Source organism: Sitophilus oryzae, unplaced genomic scaffold, assembly GCF_002938485.1.
Source record: "Sitophilus oryzae breed Bouriz unplaced genomic scaffold, Soryzae_2.0 scaffold_1318_pilon_pilon, whole genome shotgun sequence".
NCBI classification, from domain to species: domain Eukaryota; kingdom Metazoa; phylum Arthropoda; class Insecta; order Coleoptera; family Curculionidae; genus Sitophilus; species Sitophilus oryzae.
The window spans coordinates 201,808-225,421 of record NW_022145969.1 but is presented as its reverse complement, the minus strand read 5'-3'; the positions used below and the strand labels follow the sequence as shown (position 1 = coordinate 225,421).

General features: G+C 32.1%; 5 protein-coding genes across 7 annotated transcripts in view; 4 read left to right on the top strand and 1 right to left on the bottom strand.

The window, feature by feature from the left end:
* The window catches only part of LOC115875032, a 115,897-nt gene extending 112,735 nt beyond the window's left edge, over positions 1 to 3,162 (top strand). For both annotated transcript variants that reach the window (XM_030890367.1, XM_030890368.1), the window contains exons 7-9: positions 1,628 to 1,721; positions 2,332 to 2,532; positions 2,589 to 3,162. In XM_030890367.1, coding sequence (XP_030746227.1) covers positions 1,628 to 1,721; positions 2,332 to 2,532; positions 2,589 to 2,701 — 408 coding nt within the window. In that variant the 3' untranslated portion in view covers positions 2,702 to 3,162. The remainder of the gene's footprint in view (positions 1 to 1,627; positions 1,722 to 2,331; positions 2,533 to 2,588) is intronic.
* Positions 3,163 to 3,534: 372 nt separating this feature from the next.
* LOC115875034 (cell division cycle protein 123 homolog) lies at positions 3,535 to 5,033 on the top strand. The gene is made up of 6 exons (XM_030890370.1): positions 3,535 to 3,609; positions 3,674 to 3,934; positions 3,991 to 4,192; positions 4,248 to 4,370; positions 4,423 to 4,544; positions 4,606 to 5,033. The coding sequence occupies exons 1-6, from the start codon at positions 3,604 to 3,606 to the stop codon at positions 4,705 to 4,707; spliced, it is 816 nt and encodes a 271-aa protein (XP_030746230.1). The 5' UTR covers positions 3,535 to 3,603; the 3' UTR covers positions 4,708 to 5,033.
* A 1,162-nt stretch (positions 5,034 to 6,195) lies between these two features.
* Positions 6,196 to 7,720, top strand: LOC115875033 (testicular acid phosphatase homolog). Its single transcript, XM_030890369.1, has 6 exons — positions 6,196 to 6,414; positions 6,470 to 6,562; positions 6,612 to 6,851; positions 6,904 to 7,213; positions 7,270 to 7,463; positions 7,521 to 7,720. Exons 1-6 carry the CDS (start codon positions 6,334 to 6,336, stop codon positions 7,662 to 7,664), a joined length of 1,062 nt encoding a protein of 353 aa, XP_030746229.1. The 5' UTR covers positions 6,196 to 6,333; the 3' UTR covers positions 7,665 to 7,720.
* A 560-nt stretch (positions 7,721 to 8,280) lies between these two features.
* LOC115875031 (AP-2 complex subunit alpha) lies at positions 8,281 to 17,660 on the top strand. 2 transcript variants are annotated; one of them, XM_030890366.1, is made up of 13 exons: positions 8,281 to 8,443; positions 8,568 to 8,669; positions 8,784 to 8,995; positions 9,060 to 9,253; positions 9,347 to 9,578; positions 9,633 to 9,741; positions 9,797 to 9,950; positions 10,003 to 10,986; positions 11,043 to 11,207; positions 11,269 to 11,537; positions 11,592 to 11,736; positions 11,802 to 12,009; positions 16,741 to 17,660. In XM_030890366.1, the coding sequence occupies exons 2-13, from the start codon at positions 8,606 to 8,608 to the stop codon at positions 16,816 to 16,818; spliced, it is 2,814 nt and encodes a 937-aa protein (XP_030746226.1). In that variant the 5' UTR covers positions 8,281 to 8,443; positions 8,568 to 8,605; the 3' UTR covers positions 16,819 to 17,660. The 2 variants fall into 2 exon arrangements, with proteins under 2 accessions (XP_030746226.1, XP_030746224.1); XM_030890364.1 differs by having other exon boundaries at positions 8,289 to 8,456.
* LOC115875030 (dynein beta chain, ciliary) overlaps positions 17,274 to 23,614 on the bottom strand; it is a 23,287-nt gene continuing 16,946 nt past the window's right edge. Inside the window, exons 29-32 of the mRNA XM_030890363.1 lie at positions 23,130 to 23,531; positions 22,475 to 23,074; positions 22,260 to 22,408; positions 17,274 to 17,992 (exon numbers count right to left, since the gene is read on the bottom strand). Of these exons, the coding sequence (XP_030746223.1) occupies positions 17,698 to 17,992; positions 22,260 to 22,408; positions 22,475 to 23,074; positions 23,130 to 23,531 (1,446 nt within the window). The 3' untranslated portion in view covers positions 17,274 to 17,697. The remainder of the gene's footprint in view (positions 17,993 to 22,259; positions 22,409 to 22,474; positions 23,075 to 23,129; positions 23,532 to 23,614) is intronic.

Here is a 23,614-nt window from a genome sequence, read left to right as displayed (position 1 = left end):
TCAGAAAATCAGTGACTTGACCAAAATCGCCAATTTTCATGAGTATATCTATGTATGGAAAAAAGTCGAAAAATTACCATTTTTGGCAATTTTTTATACATTGTCAAGGCTCTCAGAAAAATAGTAAACATGGTGATAAAATTAAGACAATTTTAGGATTTGTAGGAAATTTTATGTAGATTCAGAATATATAAATCTTTGAAGGCTTAAATACCTTGGCTTTGTGAGAAAAATAATGTTTTCGACCCTTGTTTTTCGGTTGTTAATGGTTAAAACGTCCCCTACGTCCATTACTGTTCTTGTAAGACTACAAGGGCCTATATTTTCTTATTCTACACCTTTTAGTTAGTAAATAACAGCAGTTTTAACAAAATCGGTGACAAGGCCAAAATCGCCAATTTTCATGAGAGAAAATGACCATTTTTGGCCATTTTTTACACATTTTCAAAGGCCTTAGAAAAATAGTAAACATAGTCATAAAATTATGAAAATTTCAGCATTTATAGAAAATTTTGTATAGATTCAGAATATATACACCTACGAAGGCTTAGATATTTTGGCTTTGTGAGAAAATTAATTTTTTCAACTTGATCAAAATCGCCAATAATTTTCATGAATTTTTGGCTTTTTTTACACATTTTCAAGACGCTCAGAAAAATAGTAAGTACGGTGATAAAATTATGAAAATTTTAGGATGTGTAGGAAATTTTATGTACCTACTTTTAGAATATATAAAGCGTTAAAGGTTTAAATGCTTCGGTCTTGTGAGAGGATCCATTTTTTTAGCCCTTGTTTTTGAACGATTGTTAAAACATTGCCTACGAATAGAGCACTCGTAAATAACAAAGGCTTCTATATTTCCTTATTCTACATCATAAAATTAATTAACAATGGTTTAAAACATATAAATTAATAAAAATATATATCGAATAAATATAAAAAAAATTACTGCGATTGAAGACCGGTAAAATAATATTTAAAATTCTACTTCGATTTGATGACACCTACTCTACGAATCTAGGTTACTATAAACGTCTATGCAATGTTAATGTTGGAGCGTGACATTCTCAACAAGCCTGTGTCGTAGTCTTGCGAACCCTTTCTCACGATTTCAGAATAATTACTATTTCCACGCCTATAAACCATTTTAATAAAGCACTTTTGTCTTTAATACCGATCGCAAACTAAACAAAAATTCGGCGGCTCTCAATCGTCTCTCAATATATATTGGAAATAAAAAGAACAATAATCTAGGCTCTATCAATTCCTGGTTGTTAAGTAACCAATCAAATTAACTCAAGCATTTAAAAATATTAAATAACAGCCACTTTGTTTCAACTTCATTCAGCAGTTACCTTGGTTTTATTTTAATATAAATCTAGACCACATTTTACATATATCGCTTTTTGTATAGTACTTATTTTGCTTTCATTTCAAAATAAAACTATCGACATGACTTGTTTTTATAATATTTCAATTAAGAAATAATTATTGATAGAATAATAATATCCATTTTAATCAGCTAGACCAATGTCCTTTTTTAATTTAATTATTTATCAAATTTTTAAAATATTTTTTTTTGTATGAATATAAATAATTTTTTTTTTATTTCTATCCAAATTTTTAGCCTGATTATGACGATCAAGAAGAACAAAACATGATTAAAGCGTTCCCTTCATCCAGAAATAATAAGGATAAATCGAAAGATAACAAAAAATATGGTAAGCAAAATTATATTTTATTTTAAAATATATTTTTTAAAATGTTTTTTTTTTCAAACGTCACAAAAGTATTAATTTTTGCGACGTGATTGACAATATAAAAAAATCATTTTAACACCTAGGCATAAAAGTAAAGCAATTTTAGGAAAATATATTATAAAATTGACATAAAGTGTCAAATCCAAAGAGCCGTAACCATAGTTTCTTGAAATATAATTACTTACAAGGTATTAGTTTTAAATTTTTTTTATATTATTTGGGACGTTTAAAATTGTTTTAAATTAAATTATTTGTAACGTTTGAAAAAAAAGCATGTTCTATTCGGAGTAAAAATGACTTTTTATTAGAAGTAAACAACTGGCACAAAAAATACCACATTTATGAGCAATGGAAAGTCAATACATAAATAAAATTTCTTATAAAAAACATCAATAGAAAATCTTTTTTAAACCGAATAAAATTTCAGTTTGTCCGTTTCCCGGCGCATTCGCCATTTTCTAAAACAGATAGTAAATTTTAATGAAAAATAAATAATGTAATTAAATATTATTTACAGTTAATTATAACATATAATTCGTTAAATAATATAAATTATTATTTCTTTTATTAGATGATCCTTATTACTGTGGATTGAGAGCTCGAGTTCCGAACTTTGCAAAAACAAAATCTAAGGAGTCGATGCCTTCCAAAAGATATTCCATAAGCCAACAACAGCAACAACAAATGTTGATGCATCAACAAATGAACATGAATCATCATCAAATCCACCCCCATTCGATGTGGCACGCTAGGAGTTATGAAAGTGGCATAGGTAATATTTTTTTGACATCTCAAAATAAGAAAAAATAATGTATTCCTTTATTTCAGATTCTGATGCGATGGAATCGCCTTATAACCAAATCTATGGGCGATTACCAATTCCTACCAGGAATTATATACCTCCACAACCTCGGACAATGTATATTGGAGAGTGGGATTGAAAAATATTATAATTCATTGTACATTCCATCATTTTAATATTATTTTACTCGAAATGGCTCTTCTACATATTGATTTTTTCAAGAATCAATTCTTCTACCATTCATAAAACTATTTAAATCTAACGCATTTGGTTATACCCTTTTTTATTGTTAGGCTAACTAAAAATTATGGGACTTTAAAATTGTTACATTTCTTTCTTAAGTACTAATAAGTTTCAGATTTAATTACCGTACTCATAACGTTAATGATTGAGTTTTTTGTAAATATTTCTAAGTAACTATAGAATTACGAAATGCAATATTATATTTAAAACCTTTAGCAAAATTACTTTATGAAATACTCAAATAATTTGTAATAGGATATTAAGATATGGTGCGTTATCATATAATCTTGTATGTTATAGTAACATATATTTGTCTTGAATAATGTGATTACGTTTAGTAAATATTTTATAATTTTAGCAATATTTTATTTATAAGATACCGTTACGTCTGTATAGTACACCTTTGTATATTCCCTTTGATATTTTTCTAAATTATACAATAAATGGTGATGGCAAACATAATATTAAAGTGTTTTTCTCAACATCCAATGCAGTTTTCAAACAGCTAATCAAATAAACTACAGTTTTTAATCAATTTATTAAATATATCATATACCTGTTATATAATTATTTTAATCGTCAATAAGGGCGGTATTATAATAAATAATACCCTGTACCACTTATTTGGAAACCTAATAAACAAGGCTATAGAGTTTAAAAATTACGCCCATGCTATAGACAACCAGAGTTACATCTATTAAAAACATATGTTGCCAACACTAAAATTCAAAAAATAACAAAATATTGACATTTAATTTGTCTACATAACCCCACTTATTTGCCCATATAATTCAAAATATGCTGGTAAGAAAATTTATATATTTATCATTGATTATTAATAAAATAACTGACAATTTATTTACAAAAGGAAACACAAGACTGGAAAGATTTTTCTATCGATTCATGGTACGAAAAATTCCAACACATTGCCATAAAAACTCTTATTCTGGAAATACCTGCAGATATTTTATCAAAGTTCCAATATGAGGAAGCCTCAGAAATATCCGATGATGAGGAAACTTTGGACGAAGAGGTAGTTTTACCAAATGAGTTTAAAGAAAAACTTAAAAACGCCTTAAATTGTCTAGGAAAAACAGTTTTTGTGAAAAACAACTGGCATGCTCCAATGGTATGGAATAATATGGAAAGCTACAAAGTTTTATAACGATCAGTTTTACTTTTAAGGATGCAAAAATGTTTAGTGTTGGTAATACACTGAAGGCTCAAAATATAGACGATATTATTCTATATTTTACCACGTCAACCATTATACAAGAAGATTTTTCAAATGTTAAAGCAATACCTTTTTGTATCGCTTTAAGGAAATGGATTTGTATTCATCCTGCTGCAGAATTTAGATGTATTGTCATAAATAACATTTTAAGGGGCAAGTTACCTGTAAAAGATGAATTTGTTTTATCTTTATTCGGTATATTTTATAGGTATAACACCTAGGGATTGGCCTACTTTTTACAATCACTATAAAGAGGAAGGACAAGAAATAATTGAAAAATTACAGAAATTTTTCACAGAAAACGTAAAGGAAAAATTTATTAGAAAAAACTGTAAATTTCTAATAAACTACGCAAGATACAAAAAATATCTGTTCTTTTTTAGATACCTTTGATGTAGTACTCTCATATCCAGACCAACCAGTCATTTTGGATTTTGGCCCCCTGAATACCAAAACAAATTTATATGCATTTTCATGGAAAGAAATCGGTCCCCTGCTTAATAAGGTTGATATTTAAATAAAAATTAATATAATCCATGCCCAAACTGATATTAATGAAATTACAGGAAGTACCAGCTGAAGTGGCGCCAGTATTTCGATATTTGGAGTCAGATATAGGGATCATGACACGTGCAGATGCCCTCAGGAAAATCAGAGTGTCTGAATAATATAAATAATACCCTTTTGTACACCATAAGATTATAATTTTAACCTTTTTATCTTTACAACATATACAATAAATACCTATTAAGGAGGGCGCGCACTGCATCGGATCGGACCGACCCACATAGGTCATTTTATGTAATTTAGGAATTAATAAATAAAAAAATTGAATGTCGAAAAAAATATTTTTTTATATTTCATCTTGGAGCTAGGGCCCCATAGATATTATTTCTGCAATATTATATTTTAATATTAACAGAGGTGGCCATGGCGAGAATGACAATATCAAAGTTTGTTTGAATTATTTCACATTGTAAAATTACTGTCATTAGTTCATAAAGTTTCGAATTTTGTTGTTCTGAATAGAAAGTGAGTTTAAAAAGTAGTGTTGTGTTATTGTGTACCATAAGGTAAGATTTATTATTAAAAAAAATAATATCCGTGTAAAAAGCTTGTGACTTGGCGAAAAGATACAATGTTTTAATAAAAAGAAAAAAATAGTTTTTTTTTCATAACCTTGTATTTAAAAAGGTTTATAATTCAGGATTTATACAGATTTATTTCAAGAACATTTTTTTCCTATTCACAATCTTTTTATCGATTAATCTATTCTAAATTTAGCTGCCAAGATGTGCCAAGAGAATAAATATATATTGTTTTAGGTACCATGTCAATAGAAAAATCTCTCTTGTTTTTTGCTTGATGTGAAGGCAATTCTTTGAAGGAAAAAAAATGCATCTGTTTTGCGATTTGTTCTGAATACGCTAAACTTAGGGCAACATGATGGCGACGAACATTATAATGAAATAGTGGAAATTATTAAAAAATTAAATTATTATTATTATTACTCTTTGTCTAAATGTCTGGGAGCACGGTCAAATAAGGAACCACTTATCAAAGAGGTTCTTAATTTACTTCGAGGGCGTACTTTACAGGCATCAGAGTTAGGACAAAATGATGAAAATATTAATCAGGATGATGATGATCATTATTGATAATTGAATATTATTGTTACATAAATTTCTTTAGTAAAATAGTTTTATTATCATTTTATTTATATTTGTTAAATGTTTTAGGTGGTTTTTTTCATTGTTCAAGCCAATTTTTACTTTCAATTACTAATACAGTACATCTTCTGTAAACCTTCTAGATACTAATAAATTCACTTACAAAAAACTAACGAACTACAGTTTTTGTTTGAGTTCGATATAATAAAATGAAAAAAAAAATAATATATTTCGTAAGACACCCTGTACAAGCATAAAATGAAACAAAATATCATTATTCCACGCATTTATTTATTTTCTTACCAAACAAATTATTTTTGTTTTAAAAAATAATTTAAATTTTAAAGGTATTATTTATTACCGCCTAAATTGGCGAAAATGACCTATGTGCGACCATCGTACATATAGACGGCGCCAGCGTCCACTAAAACATTTCGGCCTGTAGAGGCCAGATTCCTACCTCTACCTATCTACGATAGTCGAGTCACCACCTTCGCCGTTTCTCGCCGGACTGGTACATGATGTTAATATGGTTGCCTAATAAAAAGCTATAAGTAAATATTTGTTTCAAAATTTTTGGTAATAATAATCAAATAGAGTAACACTTTCATTTACTAAAACAGAATGATATTACACAAATTATTATTATCGATATACCTACTATCTTTAGTTCAAGGCAAAGAAATTCTCAAACAAATCCATATTGTAAGTAATTTTTTGTAAAATAAGACAAAATTAGGTTAGCTACAATAATTTTCAGGTTTTCAGACATGGAGAAAGAAGCCCTACAAGTACTTACCCTAATGATCCCCACAAAAATTATACATGGCCTGGTGTTGGATATTTAACAAACGTAAAAGTAAAATAAACTAATATTGAATTTATAAGCAATAAAATTTCAGAGAGGAAAATTACAAATGTACACTCTTGGGCAAAATTTGAGGACAATATATAGTGAATTTGTTCCAAAATATTATTGGCCTCTTGATGTTAACTTTACCAGTAGCTATTCTGATAGATGTTTAATGAGTGGACAGCTAGTAGCTTCTGGATTATTTCCACCAAAAGATGTTGAAATTTGGAACCCAAGTCTTCTCTGGCAGCCTATTCCTATGCACTATTTACCAAGAAATATAGATAATGTAGTACATATCCTGTTTGTTTATGTATTTATCAAATTATATCCCTTTTCAGTTAATTGTAATGAGGACAAGCTGTGCTAAATATGATCAGGAGTTTATAGATGTCCATAGTTCAGCAAAAGTGGAACAATACAATAAAGAATATAGTAATCTGTACAAATATCTAACAGAACATACAGGGATGGAGATAAATAACATAGAGGCAGTAGAATCTTTATATAACACTTTGGACATTCAACAACTAAATAACTTAACATTACCTGACTGGGTTAATAGTTCTCTATTAGCTGAAATGAAGATAATAGGTGCTCAAAACTTAGCTATTTATTCTGAAACTGAGTACATGAAAAAAATGAAGGGAGGTAAACCAGACAATACATTAAACATAAGATAAAAGACTTAAAAATTATTGTTTTAGGTTTCTTTCTAACTACAGTGCTGAGTTTGATGAAACGCTCTTTAAATGGATCTCTAGTTCCTTCTATAAATCTTTATTCTGCTCATGATTTAACATTGGTTCATATTATGAGAGCATTAAATTTGGTTGACATTTTGAAGCCTGATTTTGGAGCTACATTAATTATTGAGCTGTACGAAAATGCCTCCTTAAAAGTAAATGATCCAAACATGAATAAAAAGCGCATCTACTATAACAAACGTATTTTACAGATATTTTATTTAACAGATTGGAATGGAACTCCCCAAGAACAAGTTTTAAAAGAATGCAACAATCCTTGTACAATAGAAAAATTCAGTGAAGCTTTCAAGGCTGTATTACCAACAAATTGGACAGAGGAATGCCAGTATACATAACTTTGTACTGAAGAACTTATTGTCAGTTATTGTGTAATAAAATACTTGGAGAGATATACTGTTATTTAATATACGCCTTTAAAATTACTGGAGAAACTACAAAGTGTGCCTAAACAAAAGTTTATACATATATTTATAGTATCTTACAATTGGAAATAATTTGTTCCCCTTATCTAATAATGCACATCTATATTTATATACTTTCTTGTTTACGTTTTAAAAAATTCGACCATGAACTTTAAAATTGTAAATATGAAATTAGTATTTATTGGAGATTAGAGAGAAAATTTTAAAATAAAAAAACTCTCAGTATAAATTACTAAAAATTATTCAAAATAAAATATATAAAAGTACATCACTACAATAATATTTTAATTTATAATAAAAATATTTAATGTCGTGTGTTTAACTGGCTGCCTAAGCTATATACTGAAAATAAATATAATAAAAAATAAGACAATACTTCATTAGAATATTTGATTAATTTTGCTTTAAAGTCAAATACATTAAAGTGTTTAAATATTAATTATTATTTTTAAATAATATAAATCAATTAGTAAAAATGAATATCCATAGAAAACCTATTATGGATTGGCTACACTGACATATTTTTTTCGACATTTGACACAGTTTTCCAAGTTATCAACGTCAGTGTCACTTTGATTCCGTACTCAACTATTTTTAAGTGAATATATTTAATAGAAAACGGGCTTTTATAGATACTAGAAATAGAGAAATAGATTTAAGTAAAGTTTCTTAATATATATCAGAAATTACAGGTAAAAGGTTTATGTAAGTTCCATGATATATCCTTTTATATTTGTCTGTCAAACCGCTATCAATAAGGGGGAGGTTCTCATTATATATTTTAAAGTAAATGGCAAAAACATTATTAATTTTTAGATCTTCTTATACATATTCTGTAGGGAGATACAGAAATCATGCCAGCCGTTAGGGGTGATGGCATGCGAGGCCTAGCAGTATTTATATCAGATATAAGAAATTGTAAGTGACTACAATTTTTAGTCATGTTCCTCAAATATACTTAAGAATTTAATTATACTTGCCTTACCAGGTCCACAAGTCCTCCTTCATACATTTGTAACGTTGAATTTTCAGGTAAAAGCAAAGAGGCTGAAATAAAAAGAATAAATAAAGAACTAGCCAATATACGTAGCAAATTTAAAGGTGACAAAACTCTGGACGGCTATCAAAAGAAGAAATATGTATGTAAACTCTTATTTATATTTCTTTTGGGACACGACATCGATTTTGGACATATGGAAGCTGTTAATTTACTATCATCCAACAAATACTCAGAAAAACAAATAGTAAGTTACATTTAATAATACTTCAGTTTGAATTTTTAAGTCGGAACACTTGTATTACTTCTAGGGATACCTTTTTATATCAGTTCTGGTAAATACTAATAGTGAGCTTATAAAACTTATTATCCAAAGTATAAAAAATGATCTTGCATCAAGAAACCCTATCCATGTCAATCTTGCATTACAATGTATTGCAAATATTGGTAGTAGAGAAATGGCTGAAGCTTTTGGTAATGATATACCTAAACTTCTTGTTTCTGGGTAAGTGGTAGATCAGATATATGATTAAAAATTTTCTCCTCTAAACTTAAATATCATTGTATGTCTTCTAACTGCTTCATTTTTAAATTTTAGAGATACAATGGATGTTGTTAAGCAAAGTGCAGCTTTGTGTCTATTGAGGCTCTTTCGAACATCTCAGGATATAATACCAGGAGGTGAGTGGACTTCAAGGATAATACATTTATTGAATGATCAACATATGGGTGTTGTTACTGCCGCAACCAGCTTAATAGATGCTTTAGTTAAAAAGAACCCAGAAGAGTATAAAGGATGTGTCTCATTAGCTGTATCTAGACTCAGTAGAGTAAGTAAATTTATAATTATATTAATATTTTAGTTTATTAAAATAATTTTCCAGATTGTAACCGCTAGTTATACAGATTTGCAAGATTATACATATTATTTTGTACCAGCTCCGTGGCTCTCTGTAAAGTTATTACGTTTATTACAAAATTATACTCCACCAGGTACAGTAAGATACCAAAAATTATGTACTTGCTTGTAATTGTTTATATTTTTTAGCGGAAGACCCTGGTGTACGTGGGAGACTCAATGAATGTTTAGAGACAATTCTTAACAAAGCACAAGAACCCCCAAAGTCTAAGAAAGTACAGCATTCTAATGCGAAAAATGCTGTGCTTTTTGAGGCGATTAGTTTAATAATTCATAACGATAGGTGAGGGCATTTTTCATGAACGTAGACATCTCTATAAATCATACATTTTTAGTGAAGCGAATTTATTGGTTAGAGCATGTAACCAACTGGGCCAGTTTTTAAGCAACAGAGAAACAAACTTGAGATATTTAGCTTTAGAATCTATGTGTCATTTAGCCACTTCGGAGTTTTCTCATGAGGCTGTGAAGAAACATCAAGAGGTAGTAATTCTGTCCATGAAAATGGAAAAAGATGTTTCAGTGAGACAACAAGCTGTGGACCTACTTTATGCGATGTGTGATAAGAGCAATGCAGAGGAAATAGTACAAGAGATGCTGAATTATTTAGAAACAGCAGATTATTCCATAAGGGAAGAGATGGTGCTGAAAGTTGCCATTCTAGCTGAAAAATACGCCACTGACTATACCTGGTATGTTGATGTAATTCTTAATCTTATCAGAATTGCTGGTGATTATGTTTCTGAAGAAGTGTGGTATAGAGTTATCCAAATAGTGATTAACAGGGATGAAGTACAGGGATATGCTGCTAAAACAGTGTTTGAAGCACTCCAAGCCCCAGCTTGCCATGAAAACATGGTTAAAGTTGGTGGTTATATTTTGGGTGAATTTGGTAATTTGATTGCCGGAGATCAGAGGTCTTCTCCAGCTGTACAGTTCCAACTACTTCATTCTAAATACCATCTCTGTTCACCAATGACAAGGGCTCTCTTATTATCCACATACATCAAGTTTATTAATCTGTTCCCTGAAATAAGAACACAAGTGCAGGAAGTGTTTAAACAGGACAGCAATTTAAGATCAGCAGATGCCGAGTTGCAACAAAGGGCCTCTGAGTATCTTCAGTTGAGCATCATCGCTAGTTCAGATGTTCTAGCTACAGTTCTGGAAGAGATGCCAGCTTTTCCTGAGAGAGAAAGTTCCATCTTGGCTGTGCTCAAGAAAAAGAAGCCTGGAAGGGTTCCAGAAAATGATGTGAAAGAAAACAAGAGTCCTACTCCCATCACTGCTTCCAATCATACCAATGAAATTAATGCCAGGTAACATTTCTTTTCTTGGTGACCTAATTGATGTATAATTGTAAAAAAAATTACAGCAACACAAGTCAAGCTGATTTATTAGGATTATCCACACCACCTACATCTCAGCCTAACAATTCCAGCAACACCGGTGTCTTACTTGATGTCTTAGGGGATATATACAGTAAACCAAATAATAATGTTGGTAATCAAAATTCATCTTTAGTTGTAGATCCCAAAAAGTAAGTTAATGTACATAGTTTATTTGCCTTGTTTAAACAACATATTATGTATATTTCGTAGATTTGTCTGCAAAAATAATGGAGTTCTTTTTGAAAACGAGCTTATTCAAATTGGGGTGAAGAGCGAATTCCGTCAAAATTTGGGCAGATTGGGATTATTCTATGGCAACAAAACAACTACGTCTTTACAGAACTTTGTCCCTACCCTTCTATGGTCTGAAGAACAAGCCGCAAAGTTGAGTGTTCAAATGAAATCAGTTGAACCCACTCTTGAAGCTGGCGCACAAATTCAACAAATGATCAACGCTGAATGTATAGACGACTATACTGGTATGAGAGAAGTTCTTAATTTTTTATGAGAGTAATTTTTAACCTTATTTACAGACGCTCCTAACATAGTCGTGAGCTTTGTATACAATGCAGTTCTACAGAAAATTACAATCAAGCTTCCATTAACACTGAACAAATTCTTTGAACCCACTGAAATGAACGGCGAATCATTCTTCGCCAGGTGGAAAAATTTGGGAAAGTATGTTTCAAAATTATAGATATCTAACTAAAAAAATACTCATAAATTTGATTATATGTTTTCAGCGCAAACCAACAGAGATCCCAGAAGATTTTTAAAGCCTCCCAACCAATGGACCTCCAGGCATCCAGACAAAAAATGATTGGATTTGGAATGCAGCTCTTGGATGGTATTGATCCCAACCCTGATAATTTCGTTTGTGCCGGTATTATTCACATGAGATCTCAGCAAGTCGGGTGTTTACTACGTTTAGAACCAAATAAAAATGCTCAGGTAAGTGAAGTAAGGAATATTTGATTTATACGGGGTTGTTCACCTCATTCGACACAGAGTATTGTAGCCACAAAATTAGATTTTTAGAAATAGTGAGTGATGGGATCTTTGGAATATTACTAAAGCTACAATTTAAGAGAGAGTGTTGAAGAGATAGGTAAAAAATGGCATAATACAGTTTGATAGACAATTAAGTTGTGCATCTGACTCACGTAAAATATAGGATTATTTCCCTACAAATGAATATCTACTAGTGGGTAAATGAATTTGTAGATATATTACGACTTTTCTTGGAACTTTAGTTTCGGAGATATAAATTTAATCAGACCTTTTTAAGAAAATTAATTTTATTTTTCAGAAACTATTTGAGACAGAGTTTGCCAAACATGCTTTTTATATCTACTAGTGGGTAAATGAATTTGTAGGGATATACAGGGATTTAAATTAAACAAGTTATTGCCGTTTAAAGCTAGTAATTATTATTATATATAAATTTTTAGACACTCTGTATAAGGTAGTATTATTTTTATTACTGCAACACAAAATTTAGTAAATAGAAAAACTTCAGTACAATATTTGATTTTGGTTTTGAGAAAATGAAGCATTAAAATTGTTACTACATTTTCACAAAATCGTAAATACACACACCGGAAAATCTAGGGATATCATTTTATTAAAGTTAAAAATAAATGTCTTGAATAAACAACCACATATTTGTAGTGATGGGCAAAACTGTTATTTTTAGATAACAGTTGAAACTGTTATAGTTATTTATAAAAAACAGCTTAAAATAACAGCTTAAAATAACAGCTTAAAAATAACAGGTTTCTTTATTTTATTGCTAAATATCTGAAAGAATATGAGGCGGTCACCGCCAGGCGTATTAACGCAGTTGCAACAATGACGTGCTCGGTGGTAGTATTTCCAGGGTGTCATAACATTTCTAAATATCGATTGTTATCTAAAATACCTCTCTAAAAACGGGGGTTGTTTACAAATAAGCGCTGTTTACAAATTGCGATATAAAAAAGCCAAAATGCCGCCACTCGTCTATATCTATAAATTCCGATCTACCTACGCCCTACCCCTCGATCCGCGTAGATTCTGAATTGCGTAGCAGTGTACAGGGTGCATCTCACTCGACGGGCGAGAAGCTCTTCGTTATGATTTTACCATTTGCGGTCAAAAAATAGCAATATAAGAAAATGTGTAGTATATTCTTCATAAGTAAACCAACTACACACTAGAGTTCGAATTAATTTTACACTTAAACTAGCATGTACAGTTTGACAAATATAGGAAGAGACTTGGGGATAGCACCGGTCGCGCACACGATAGAGAGAGAACGCATTCGGCGGAAGAGAGATGCAGTTACGCTACGAAAAATCTGATTGAAGCAAATTTGTGGGATGTCCACTGCGCATCGGGGGGCGTCTCTTATTTTATATTTCTCACGTCTCTAGCTATACTTGTTAAGTTGTACCCGCGACTTCGTTCGCATCGAATTATTAATTTGTAATGGTGATGATAAAGCAAAGCAAGAATTTCCATTAACATACAAACTGGATAAAATTTTCTCACATTTGCCAAAAATATGCTTTAAACGTCGAGCAGTTTAAGCAGAATCGTGGTTAATCAATTACTCAACTTTTTGGAACACCCTGTATTATTTTTTAAAAAATTTCAAAATATGTAAAAAAACAAAATAAATTATGCGTGTCCAATCGTTTTCCCGAAAGACTAACCGTTTTTTAAATAATAAATATTGTAATATTTGAGGGGCGTTTTCACCCTCTTGGAATTTGAGATTCGAGAAACCCCTCCTTATCGCACCTCTACACCCCACAGTCAATCCGTTTACCAAAAATCAGCTTTAAACGTCAAGCAGTTTAAGCAGAATAGTGATTACTCAGTGGTCATATTTTATGAAACACCCTGTATATATTTTGTAAAAATCTCAAAATATGTAAAACAACAAAATAAAATATACGTGTTTAAGAGTTTTTTCGAAAAACTCACCAGTTTTTAAATAAAAAATATTCTAATATTTGAGGGTGGTTTCACCCCCTTAGAATTTGAGTTTCGAAAAATCCCTTCTTATCGCACCTCTACACCCTAAAGTCAATCCGTTTTCCAAAAATCAGCTTTTTACGTCAAGGGCTTTAAGCAGGATCGTGATTAATCAATGACCAGATTTTTCAAAACACCCTGTATACATTTTTAAAAAATCTTAAAATATTATTCTGAAAATTTTTCAGAATAAATAAATACTTAAATATTGAAACTTAATAACAAAGTATTGAAACATACAGCGCCATAATATCTCGACCTCCGCCCGTTATGCTCGTAACAGGTTGAAAAACAATATGTATCTAAAACAACTGATGCGTTATTCTCCAACCTGTTTCAAACCTCCGATTATCTCGAACGCCGTTCTGTTATGCTCGTAACAGGTAAAAAAACAACATAGCTAAAACAACTGATGCGTTATTCTCCAACCCGTTGCGAGCCTCCATCGACAATCGACCGATGCAGCAGCGCTCCTTTCCCACTCCTGTTATCTCGACAGCCAGGCGTTATGCCCGCAACTGTTTCAAAAAAGCTGCTTCTTTTATATCCTATTATTTTTAAGCTGTTGTCAGCCCAACACGACGCGCCGCGCCGTAGCGCATACCCCACTCCGTTGTCCGTTGTATCTCGCCGCCTGTATCGATGGTTGTCGAAATAATAGGTTTTCCATCCATACTAGTTGTTTTTTGGAATTGCTTCGAGCAGCATCGAATTTCGTGGCGGTGCAGAGCGCCGACTTCGTTTCACGAACACTCGATCTCTGCGTGTCGTTATTTTATATCTGTTATTTTTTAAAAGCAGTAACGGTTGCGTTATGTTATTTCTAAATAATTGTTATAAAATAACAGATAGTTAAATAACAACCCATCACTACATATTTGTAGGCCGATTCTTTCTACTTCGATTGAAACGAAGTGGTCACACTAGTTATTTCTAAATTTGGGATATTTGCAGAAGTGTTTGTGCATTTTTTGTCAAATGTATAAAAAGCACCAAGCATCAGTTGTTCGAATTTAACCTGTACTGGCTATGTTTTTGTGATAACTGACCAGAATTCATTCAAATAACTCTGTTTAGTATTAAACGACATTATGGAGCGTAGACATCTTAACAGAGACGAAATGCTAAGGGCCATGGGTATGCTTGAAGCTGGAATGCGCCAAATCAACGTAGTTAGAGCATTAAATACAAGGCAAGGTGTAATATCGCGATTAAGTGCACGCTACCGTGAAAGTGGTGATGTTGCAGAAAGGCACACAGGGCGACATCGCATTACTACCCCTCAGGAAGATCATTTTTTACAATTAAATGATCGACGCCGACCGACTCTTACAGCACCAGAGCTTAGTTTAATTCTCCAGGAAACACATAATGTAACCGTTAGTCCTGACACTGTTCACAATAGATTAAGAGAGGTCAACTTAAGAAGTAGACGCCCCTGGAGAGCTCAACCCTTAACGAGAGGAAATCGAGAAGTACGATATTTGTGGGCTCAAGATCATGTTCAGTGGTCGAATGAACAATGGGCCAATGTTCTCTTCACGGATGAGTCACGCTTTGGAATTCATCCGGATTCGAAAAGACTTAGGGTATGGAGAGAACCGGGAAATCTTATTCGGTTAGATCATGTTCAGGAAGTGCACCCTTATCAAGGTGGAACAGTTATGGTCTTGGGAGGAGTCCAGTTAGGCCGAAAAACCGATCTCGTTTTTCTTGAAAGGTTTCTAACAGGAATCACATATCGTGATTTAATTCTTGAGCCTGTCCTGTTACCTATGACCTATGCTAATGATTTTGGGAGAAACTTCATTTTCATGCATGACAATGCACGGCCTCATACAGCCAGAGTGGTAAGTGAGTTTATCAATGCTCATCAATTAAACATCTTACCCTGGCCGGCACAATCTCCTGACCTCAACCCCATCGAGCACGTATGGGACGCGGTCCAAAGAAGAATTTTGAGAATGGGTATGCCTCGTGAAACTCGTTTCAGGGATCTGGTTCGGGCCGTGAATGCAGCGTGGCAGGCTGTACCTCAAGAAGAGATCGACAACCTGATCAGGAGCATGGAGAGACGATGTAGGGCTGTAATGAACAGTAGAGGAGGTCATACCCTTTATCTTTTTTTTTAATTCACAGTTTAGAATTAAAAAAAATGTGTGTATTTTTTTGAGTTCAATAAAAATCAAGGCAAATTTAAAAAATTCGGTAAATTTCGCATTTTTATTTCCAATACGTCCTGTAAACTATTTGTTTATTTTAATTTTATTATCAGAAATGCAAATAATAAAATTACTGAAGATGGCTGGATAAAATTGTAATATCCCTAGACTTTTCCGGTGTGTGTATTTCAAAAACGGTAACATTAAAGTGCGGTAAACCTTAATCAAATTACGTAGAAACTAAAAATGTAATAATTAATAATATATTGGAGTTCCATTGAAAAAATACAACTTTTATATTTTTTCTTTATTTGGGACACTCTGTACCTTTTGAAAATAATTTTAAATTGTAGTTTTAGTAGTCTTTCAACGAGCCCATCACTCACAATAATCTAAAAATCGAATCATTTGGCTACAGTACAACCCTGCCTAGTTGCAAGATTTAGATAAATTTCCCTGGATCTAGTGAAAATCAGGGTGATTTGACGTTTTTTTACAGATGTATCGTTTAACTGTGCGCTCAAGCAAAGAACCTGTATCAGTAGAGATTTGTGAGTTGTTGGCAGAACAATTCTGAAGAGGCTTAGACTAAAAACGTTAGAATACATTCCAGTTAATATTGCTGTGTAATTATATCAGATCATCTGTACAATATATCTTTATTGTAACAATTCGTTGTTAAATTTGTGAGAAAAAGACTATATTGGAGATAATGAAAGAACCATTCTGTTATTTTTGAAAATCATATATGAGGCACTGTATATTTTGTATTAGTTGGCTTTTTCGTCGTTCAATTTGTGCACTGACTTTTGATGACATTGACATAGACAATAAGTTCCCCATGTAACCAAAAATGTATGTATAAACAAGACGAATATTTTAATTTGTAAAATGTGTAATAGATGTAGTTGTTCATTTTACTTTGCGCGATATTTATATATGGTTATTTATTAAAAGAGATAGAAATTGTTGTTTAAAAAATACTCTGAAATGCAGCCGATCAAAATGCCATTTATAGGCCATTCTTGTATGTTTATTTTATGTTGAACCCATTTTAATATCCTCCTTTGTTCTTGGTTAACGCTTAAGGAACGTAGAGAGGAAATTAAAATTTAGTTAAGGAAGAAAGATAATGTTCATTTATGTATTTTGTTGCTTTATTTAAAATATATTAAACAATAACAGAAAATAGAGCCATGTAAAACATTAAATGTTTAATATTGAAATAAGTTTATGTGTTTATTTTTTTACGAAAAAGATCTGCTGAAAATCGAATAACTCTTATTTCTGCTCTATAAACGATGTAAAGTGTTTTTCCTTCACTCTTAGAATATAATGTAAAAACATGCAAATGTATAATTTATCAATACTGTAATTAGTCTCTTATTTGAATATATGCTATGTAATGTTTAGGAAAAAGTGTTCTTGCTTTATTTTAAACTAGGTACATAAAAATTCAGGTTTGTAATAATAAAGCCACTCCTGCCAAAGTCCACTTGGCCGGTTTGTCCTTAGTTTTCAAATTAAAAGTCCAGACGAAAGTGGGTCCCCTCGTCTTAGTTTTGTACACAGGACATTCGTACATATTCCTTAAATCCTGCTTGTCCTGTGTAATGGCTTTTATGTTTATCACCGGCATGGCGGGATACAGTTCTTTTAGTCTAGAGTCCATTATTATCCCAGCCTGGACATCCCACCTTGCACCTTCCATATGCAACCCGTGCACGTACGCACCGTCCCGGGGTGCACTCCTAAAATATTCTCTAAGTAAATTCACACTCAGAGCTGTAACAAGTCAGTTTCAAAAAGTCTTAAGTCATTTCTAAAATCAAAATGATTTAAATCTTGAGTCTTTGACTTAAATCATTTTCTTATAAGTCAAGTCATTTTTGTAAAGACTTAAATCAATATGCTGTAATTTAAGTCGTTTTTATGACTTAAGTCTATTGATTTAAATCATGATCTGCCAGTTAAGTCAAAATTCAAATTAAGTACCTATTTTTTAATGTCAATGTAAATTTTCTTGTATTACCGATTGCCGATTTCATTATTACCTATATTATTAACTAGCGTGTATCAGCGACTTCGTTCGCGTCGAATTAATCATTTGTAATGAAATGATAAAGCAAAGGAAGAATTTCCATTAACATACAAACTGGATAAAATTTGCTCACATTTATGTCAGCATGAGAAAAACAATATGGCGATATTATTCTATAACTTGGTAATATTTGAGGGGTAGTTTCATCTCGTTGGAATTTGACTTGAAAAATCCGTTTGCCAAAAATATGCTTTTTACGTCAAGCAGTTTAAGCAGAATCGTGGTTAAGAAATTACCCAACTTTTTGGAACACCCTGTACGATTTTTTAAAAAAATTCAAAATATGTAAAAAAAAACAAATAAATTATGCTTGTCCAAGCGTTTTCCCGAAAGACTAACCGTTTTTTAAATAACAAATATTGTAATATTTGAGGGGCGTTTTCACCCTCTTGGAATTTGAGATTCGAGAAACCTCTCCTTATGAAACCTCTACACCCCGTTTTTACACTCAACCGTTTGCCAAAAACCATCTTTAAACGTCAAGCAGTTTAAGTAGAATCGTTATTACTCAATGGTCATATTTTATGAAACACCCTGTATAAATTTATAAAAAATCTTAAAATATGCAAAACAACAAAATAAAATATACGTGTTTAAGAGTTTTTCCGAAAAACTCACCGGTTTTTAAAGAAAAAATATTTTAATATTTGAGGGATAGTTTCACCCCCTTAAAATTCGAGTTTCGAAAAATCGAAAAATCTTATCGAACCTCTACACCCGAAAGTCAATCTGTTTTCCAAAAATCAGCTTTTTACGTCAAGCGCTTTAAGCAGGATCGTGATTAACCTTTCCGGGACCGTGCGGGGTATTTTAGGTACCCCAGATGCGTTTTTTCTTTAATAACTTTTACAATTTTTATTTCTCAGTTTTTTCCTATCAGGTAATCCTCGAATATATATTACAAAACCCTTTTTTAACAAAATTAGCCAAATAATTTTTTTATTTTCGGCGAAAAACTGAAATTTACTGCCTGGGGTACCTCCGTTACCCCGCACGGCCTACTGTGATTTGAAGTCCTACACGCACTATTCATGTTTTTTCGTGTTGGTAACTTTGTATGAAGACGTAAACAAGTTCTATATTCAGTTTAGTGTTGATATTTACTGTGATGTAGTAAGTTAGTGTGTGTATTTATTAGAAAATGGCGCAAAAGGAATATACTGATGATGAGCTAACAAAAAATGAATTCCTGCCGAATTCGCTTCGAGAGCTGCTAAGAGCAATCCTTCAGCACAAGGACTGGTACTTCTGAAGGTTCTAAGAAGTAAATAAAATAGTAACAAGTTTCACAAAACTGTAAAAGCAGCAATAAAATTATTTCTTGTCAAAAGCACAGTTCCTATAAATCCTGCTAAAGAGATTCAACCTAATTCAAACCAAAGATGCGGTTTTTGCTCCAGATCACGTATGAGAAAAACAAAAGTATTATGTAATACATGCAAAAACCCCATTTTTAATATTCTCGGCAAAGAATGTAAAATGTTTTTATGCTCTGACTGCCAAAATAATGTGTAGAAAACTAAAAGAGTTTAGTTTTAAAATTAAATGTTTTTATATTAAACAAATACAAAATATTTAAATTATTGACGTTTTATTATTAAACTTTACAAATAATTACTAATAATTTACCTGAGTGACAAAATTTTTGAAATAAGTTTTTGAAATATTTCAGTGGGGTATCGTAGTTACCCCACACGGCCTGAAACGTAACTTTTTGTAGCACGGTCCCGGAAAGGTTAATCAATGACCAGATTTTTCGAAACACCCTGTATACATTTTTAAAAAATCTTAAAGTATGTAAAAAAACAAAATAAAATATACGTGTTTAAGCGTTTTTTCGGAAACTTGACCGTTTTTTAAATAAAAAATATTGTAATACTTGAGGGGTGGTTTCACCCTCTTGGAACTGGAATTTCGAAAAATCCCTTCTTATCGAACCTCTACACCCTAGAATCAACCTGTATGCCAAAATTGAGCTTCTTACGTTGAGTGGTTTGAGCAGGATCGTGATTAATCAGTATGTCAGTCCCTTAAGGATTTTATATATCAGTATAGATTTATTGTAGGTGCAAATGAGACTAAAACCACATAAAATAAAACGGTTAATTTTCACAGTAACTACAAACATAAAAGTATGTTCTTTATGAAATTTCACCGATTTTGTAGTACTTTATATGTGTCCATTAGAAATCAGATGTCATCGAATACATGTCCAATAAAAAGGAGTGATATATTTTGATCACTATGTAATATCTCAATGGCTTAAGGCGGGTTCTCACTTGTCAGTTTCGCTGACGCAGTCTGACTGATTCATTATCAATGAAAAATAAAAATCAACGATTGTATTCACACGTTTCATGTTTTGCTACATTCAGTATTCAGTTGGTCCAAACATTTTGGTGGTGATTTCGCAGACATGAAAATGGTTAAAACAAAATTGAAACCAGTGTTCGCGAAGTTTTTAATTCGCGAAGTTTACAATTAGCAAATGAATTACAGAATATTCTGGTGAATCAGAAAAGAAGAAAACGTTTTTTTAAAGCAGATACGTCTACAAGAAACCGTTGACGTTCTATTTTAACAGAACGTCAACGGTTTCTTGTAGACGTATCTGCTTTAAAAAAAGCGTGTTCTCATAATAGTTTGAATTTAAATATTTTAAATAGTTTTTTTTTCTTTATTCTTTGAATTTTTTTGCTTCCGACGATAGATTTTCCGAAACGTTAAGCATTTTTTTCTTTGTTAAGCCAATTTGTATAACTGTAAACATAACTTCTTATAAGCAGTGTCCGTTTAGGTTTAACGCCAGAAGTGTTTACAAAAAATAACTATTTTATTTTGTAGATTTTCTTGCAGTGCAGTGGCGAAATACCCATAAAGGAGTTTTTTGGAGATATACATTAAAATAATTAATTAACTTTAACTTGTAAACTGAACAAATCACGAAAATGTAGTTCTCACGCTTCAGTTTCTATTCATTATTCGATAATGATCAGTCAAAAATGAAAAAAGTAGAACTGGTTTTCACTTTAACTGAAAGTACGAATTTACTGATCATTTAACATGAAAATGTAGGCGGGTTCTCACTTGTCAGTTTCGCTGACGCAGTCTGACTGATTCAGTGATACTGAACAAACAATGAACGTCAGAACACATTTTCATGTTAAATGATCAGTACATTCGTACTTTCAGTTAAAGTGAAAACCAGTTCTACTTTTTTTCATTTTGACTGATCATTATCGAATAATGAATAGAAACTGAAGCGTGAGAACTACATTTTCGTGATTTGTGCAGTTTACAAGTTAAGTTAATTAATTCTTTTAATATAGTTTCACTAGCACCCCGTTTATTTCTTCGCAATATCCAGGACCTGACCACCTACGACGTTTTTTTTTCTTTTCTGATTCACCAGAATATTCTGTAATTAATTTGCTAATTGTAAACAAACTTCGCGAACACCTGGTTTCAATTTTGTTTTAACCATTTTCGTGACTATACGAAATCACCACATTAGAATGTTTGGACCAACTGAATACTGAATGTAGCAAAACATGAAACGTGTGAATACAATCGTTGTTTTTTATTTTTCATTGATAATGAATCAGTCAGACTGCGTCAGCGAAACTGACAAGTGAGAACCCGCCTTTAAGCTAAAGGCTGGAGGATTTTAAGGTACTCTTCAAAAACATAAATAAGAATTTATCATAAAAATATATAAAATTCTGACTTAAGTTTTTTCTAAAAAGACTTAAAAATTTTAAAATATTTAATTCTTTTTCTATTTTTTATTCTTCTAAATTTCTATTTCACAAATCATTATGAAACTGAGTTAAATTTTAAGTCTTAGTCAGCTTTCGAAAAATGACTTAAGTCATTAAAATGATTTAAGTCCAAAAAAGTATTTTAAATAGCCTTACGTGAATTCTTCTTTTTGTTTTTTTGTTACATCGCATTGCAGGCACATTTTGTCTAAAGGCAATTCATTTCGCCTGGCAGTACTTTGCATTATCGCGGTTAGAAGTGATTGAGGATTGAAAAAACCACCCAACCAAACAGATGCAGGTAGCTAAAACATATATTTTAACCCGAAATACTTTATAGGTATAGGTGACCAAGTTAATCTGATTTTTACCACAAAATCTGTAGACCAGGTTTCCAGTTCTCTTATCCTCAAAAGTAAGTCAATAAACCACGCTGTAAGACCCAATAACGAAGGGTAGGCTCGTTCTGACCACGTTGGAGGCACCTGGTCCAAAAAAATAGCATTCTCTAAATCCTCCATGTCAGAAGTGATGGTAAGTTCACCCTTTAACCCTAACTCAAGCTCCTTAAGAGTTTGTTTAATTTTCCCAGTCAGCAAATTCATTCTTTCGCATTCCTGGAAGGCCACGATTACGTAAGGAGTCCTCTCCTCCACTTTGCCCATAATTTCAACCATATTGAAGTCTTCTGGAAGTTTTTCTATCATTTCATCAACCATCTGTTTAACTTTTTCCTCGCGTGTTATAGTAGTGCCTCCCGAAGAACCCGCGTCTCTTGGTTGCATTTCAAAAACTGTTTTAAATAATTTGTCAGCGGTAGTAGTTAGGAAACCTATCTCGGCATTTGGGTGAAGGCCGTACAAATATGGCGATTCTGGAGGTAATATCTCGTCGATATATGAATGATATCCTTGGTAGTCTGTGTTTGGGGGTGCCATAAATCCTGGGGCTAGCATTAATTCACCGTCAACCTAAAATTTCTTCAATAAAAAAGAATATAATTATAAAAATTCGTCATAATTTAACCAGATCAGGCTGAAGTATTTCTTCTAAGTACGTATTGCACAATCTCCTATCCCAATCATCAGTAATGTGACCCCCATACATGATTTCACCAAACAAGTACCTAAGATCTTCCCAAGGAACCTTCGAGTTTGCTTCCAAATAATTGTAGAGTACGAAAACGCTTATTGTTAAATCTCCCACATTAAAAGGGTACATTTTGTTCCATCCCTGGGGTCCAAATTTTCGTCTCTCAGCTACCACGGCGTGGAAATAACACAAAGAAAACAGGATGACTTTAAATTCGGCTTCTTTGCTGCACTGTTCTAGAGTTTCTTGGTTAAAATTTGAAAGGGCTTTGTGAATGTTCGCTTGCATGCCTGTTGGAGGCTCGTTCGTGATTTTTATCGACGATTCTAGGATTCCCTACAAACAGAAGCTTTTTTCGTTTTCCTGTTATTACCCGATTCTGAACCGTCCTAGAACTCTGCAGCGCATGCGCAAATGAA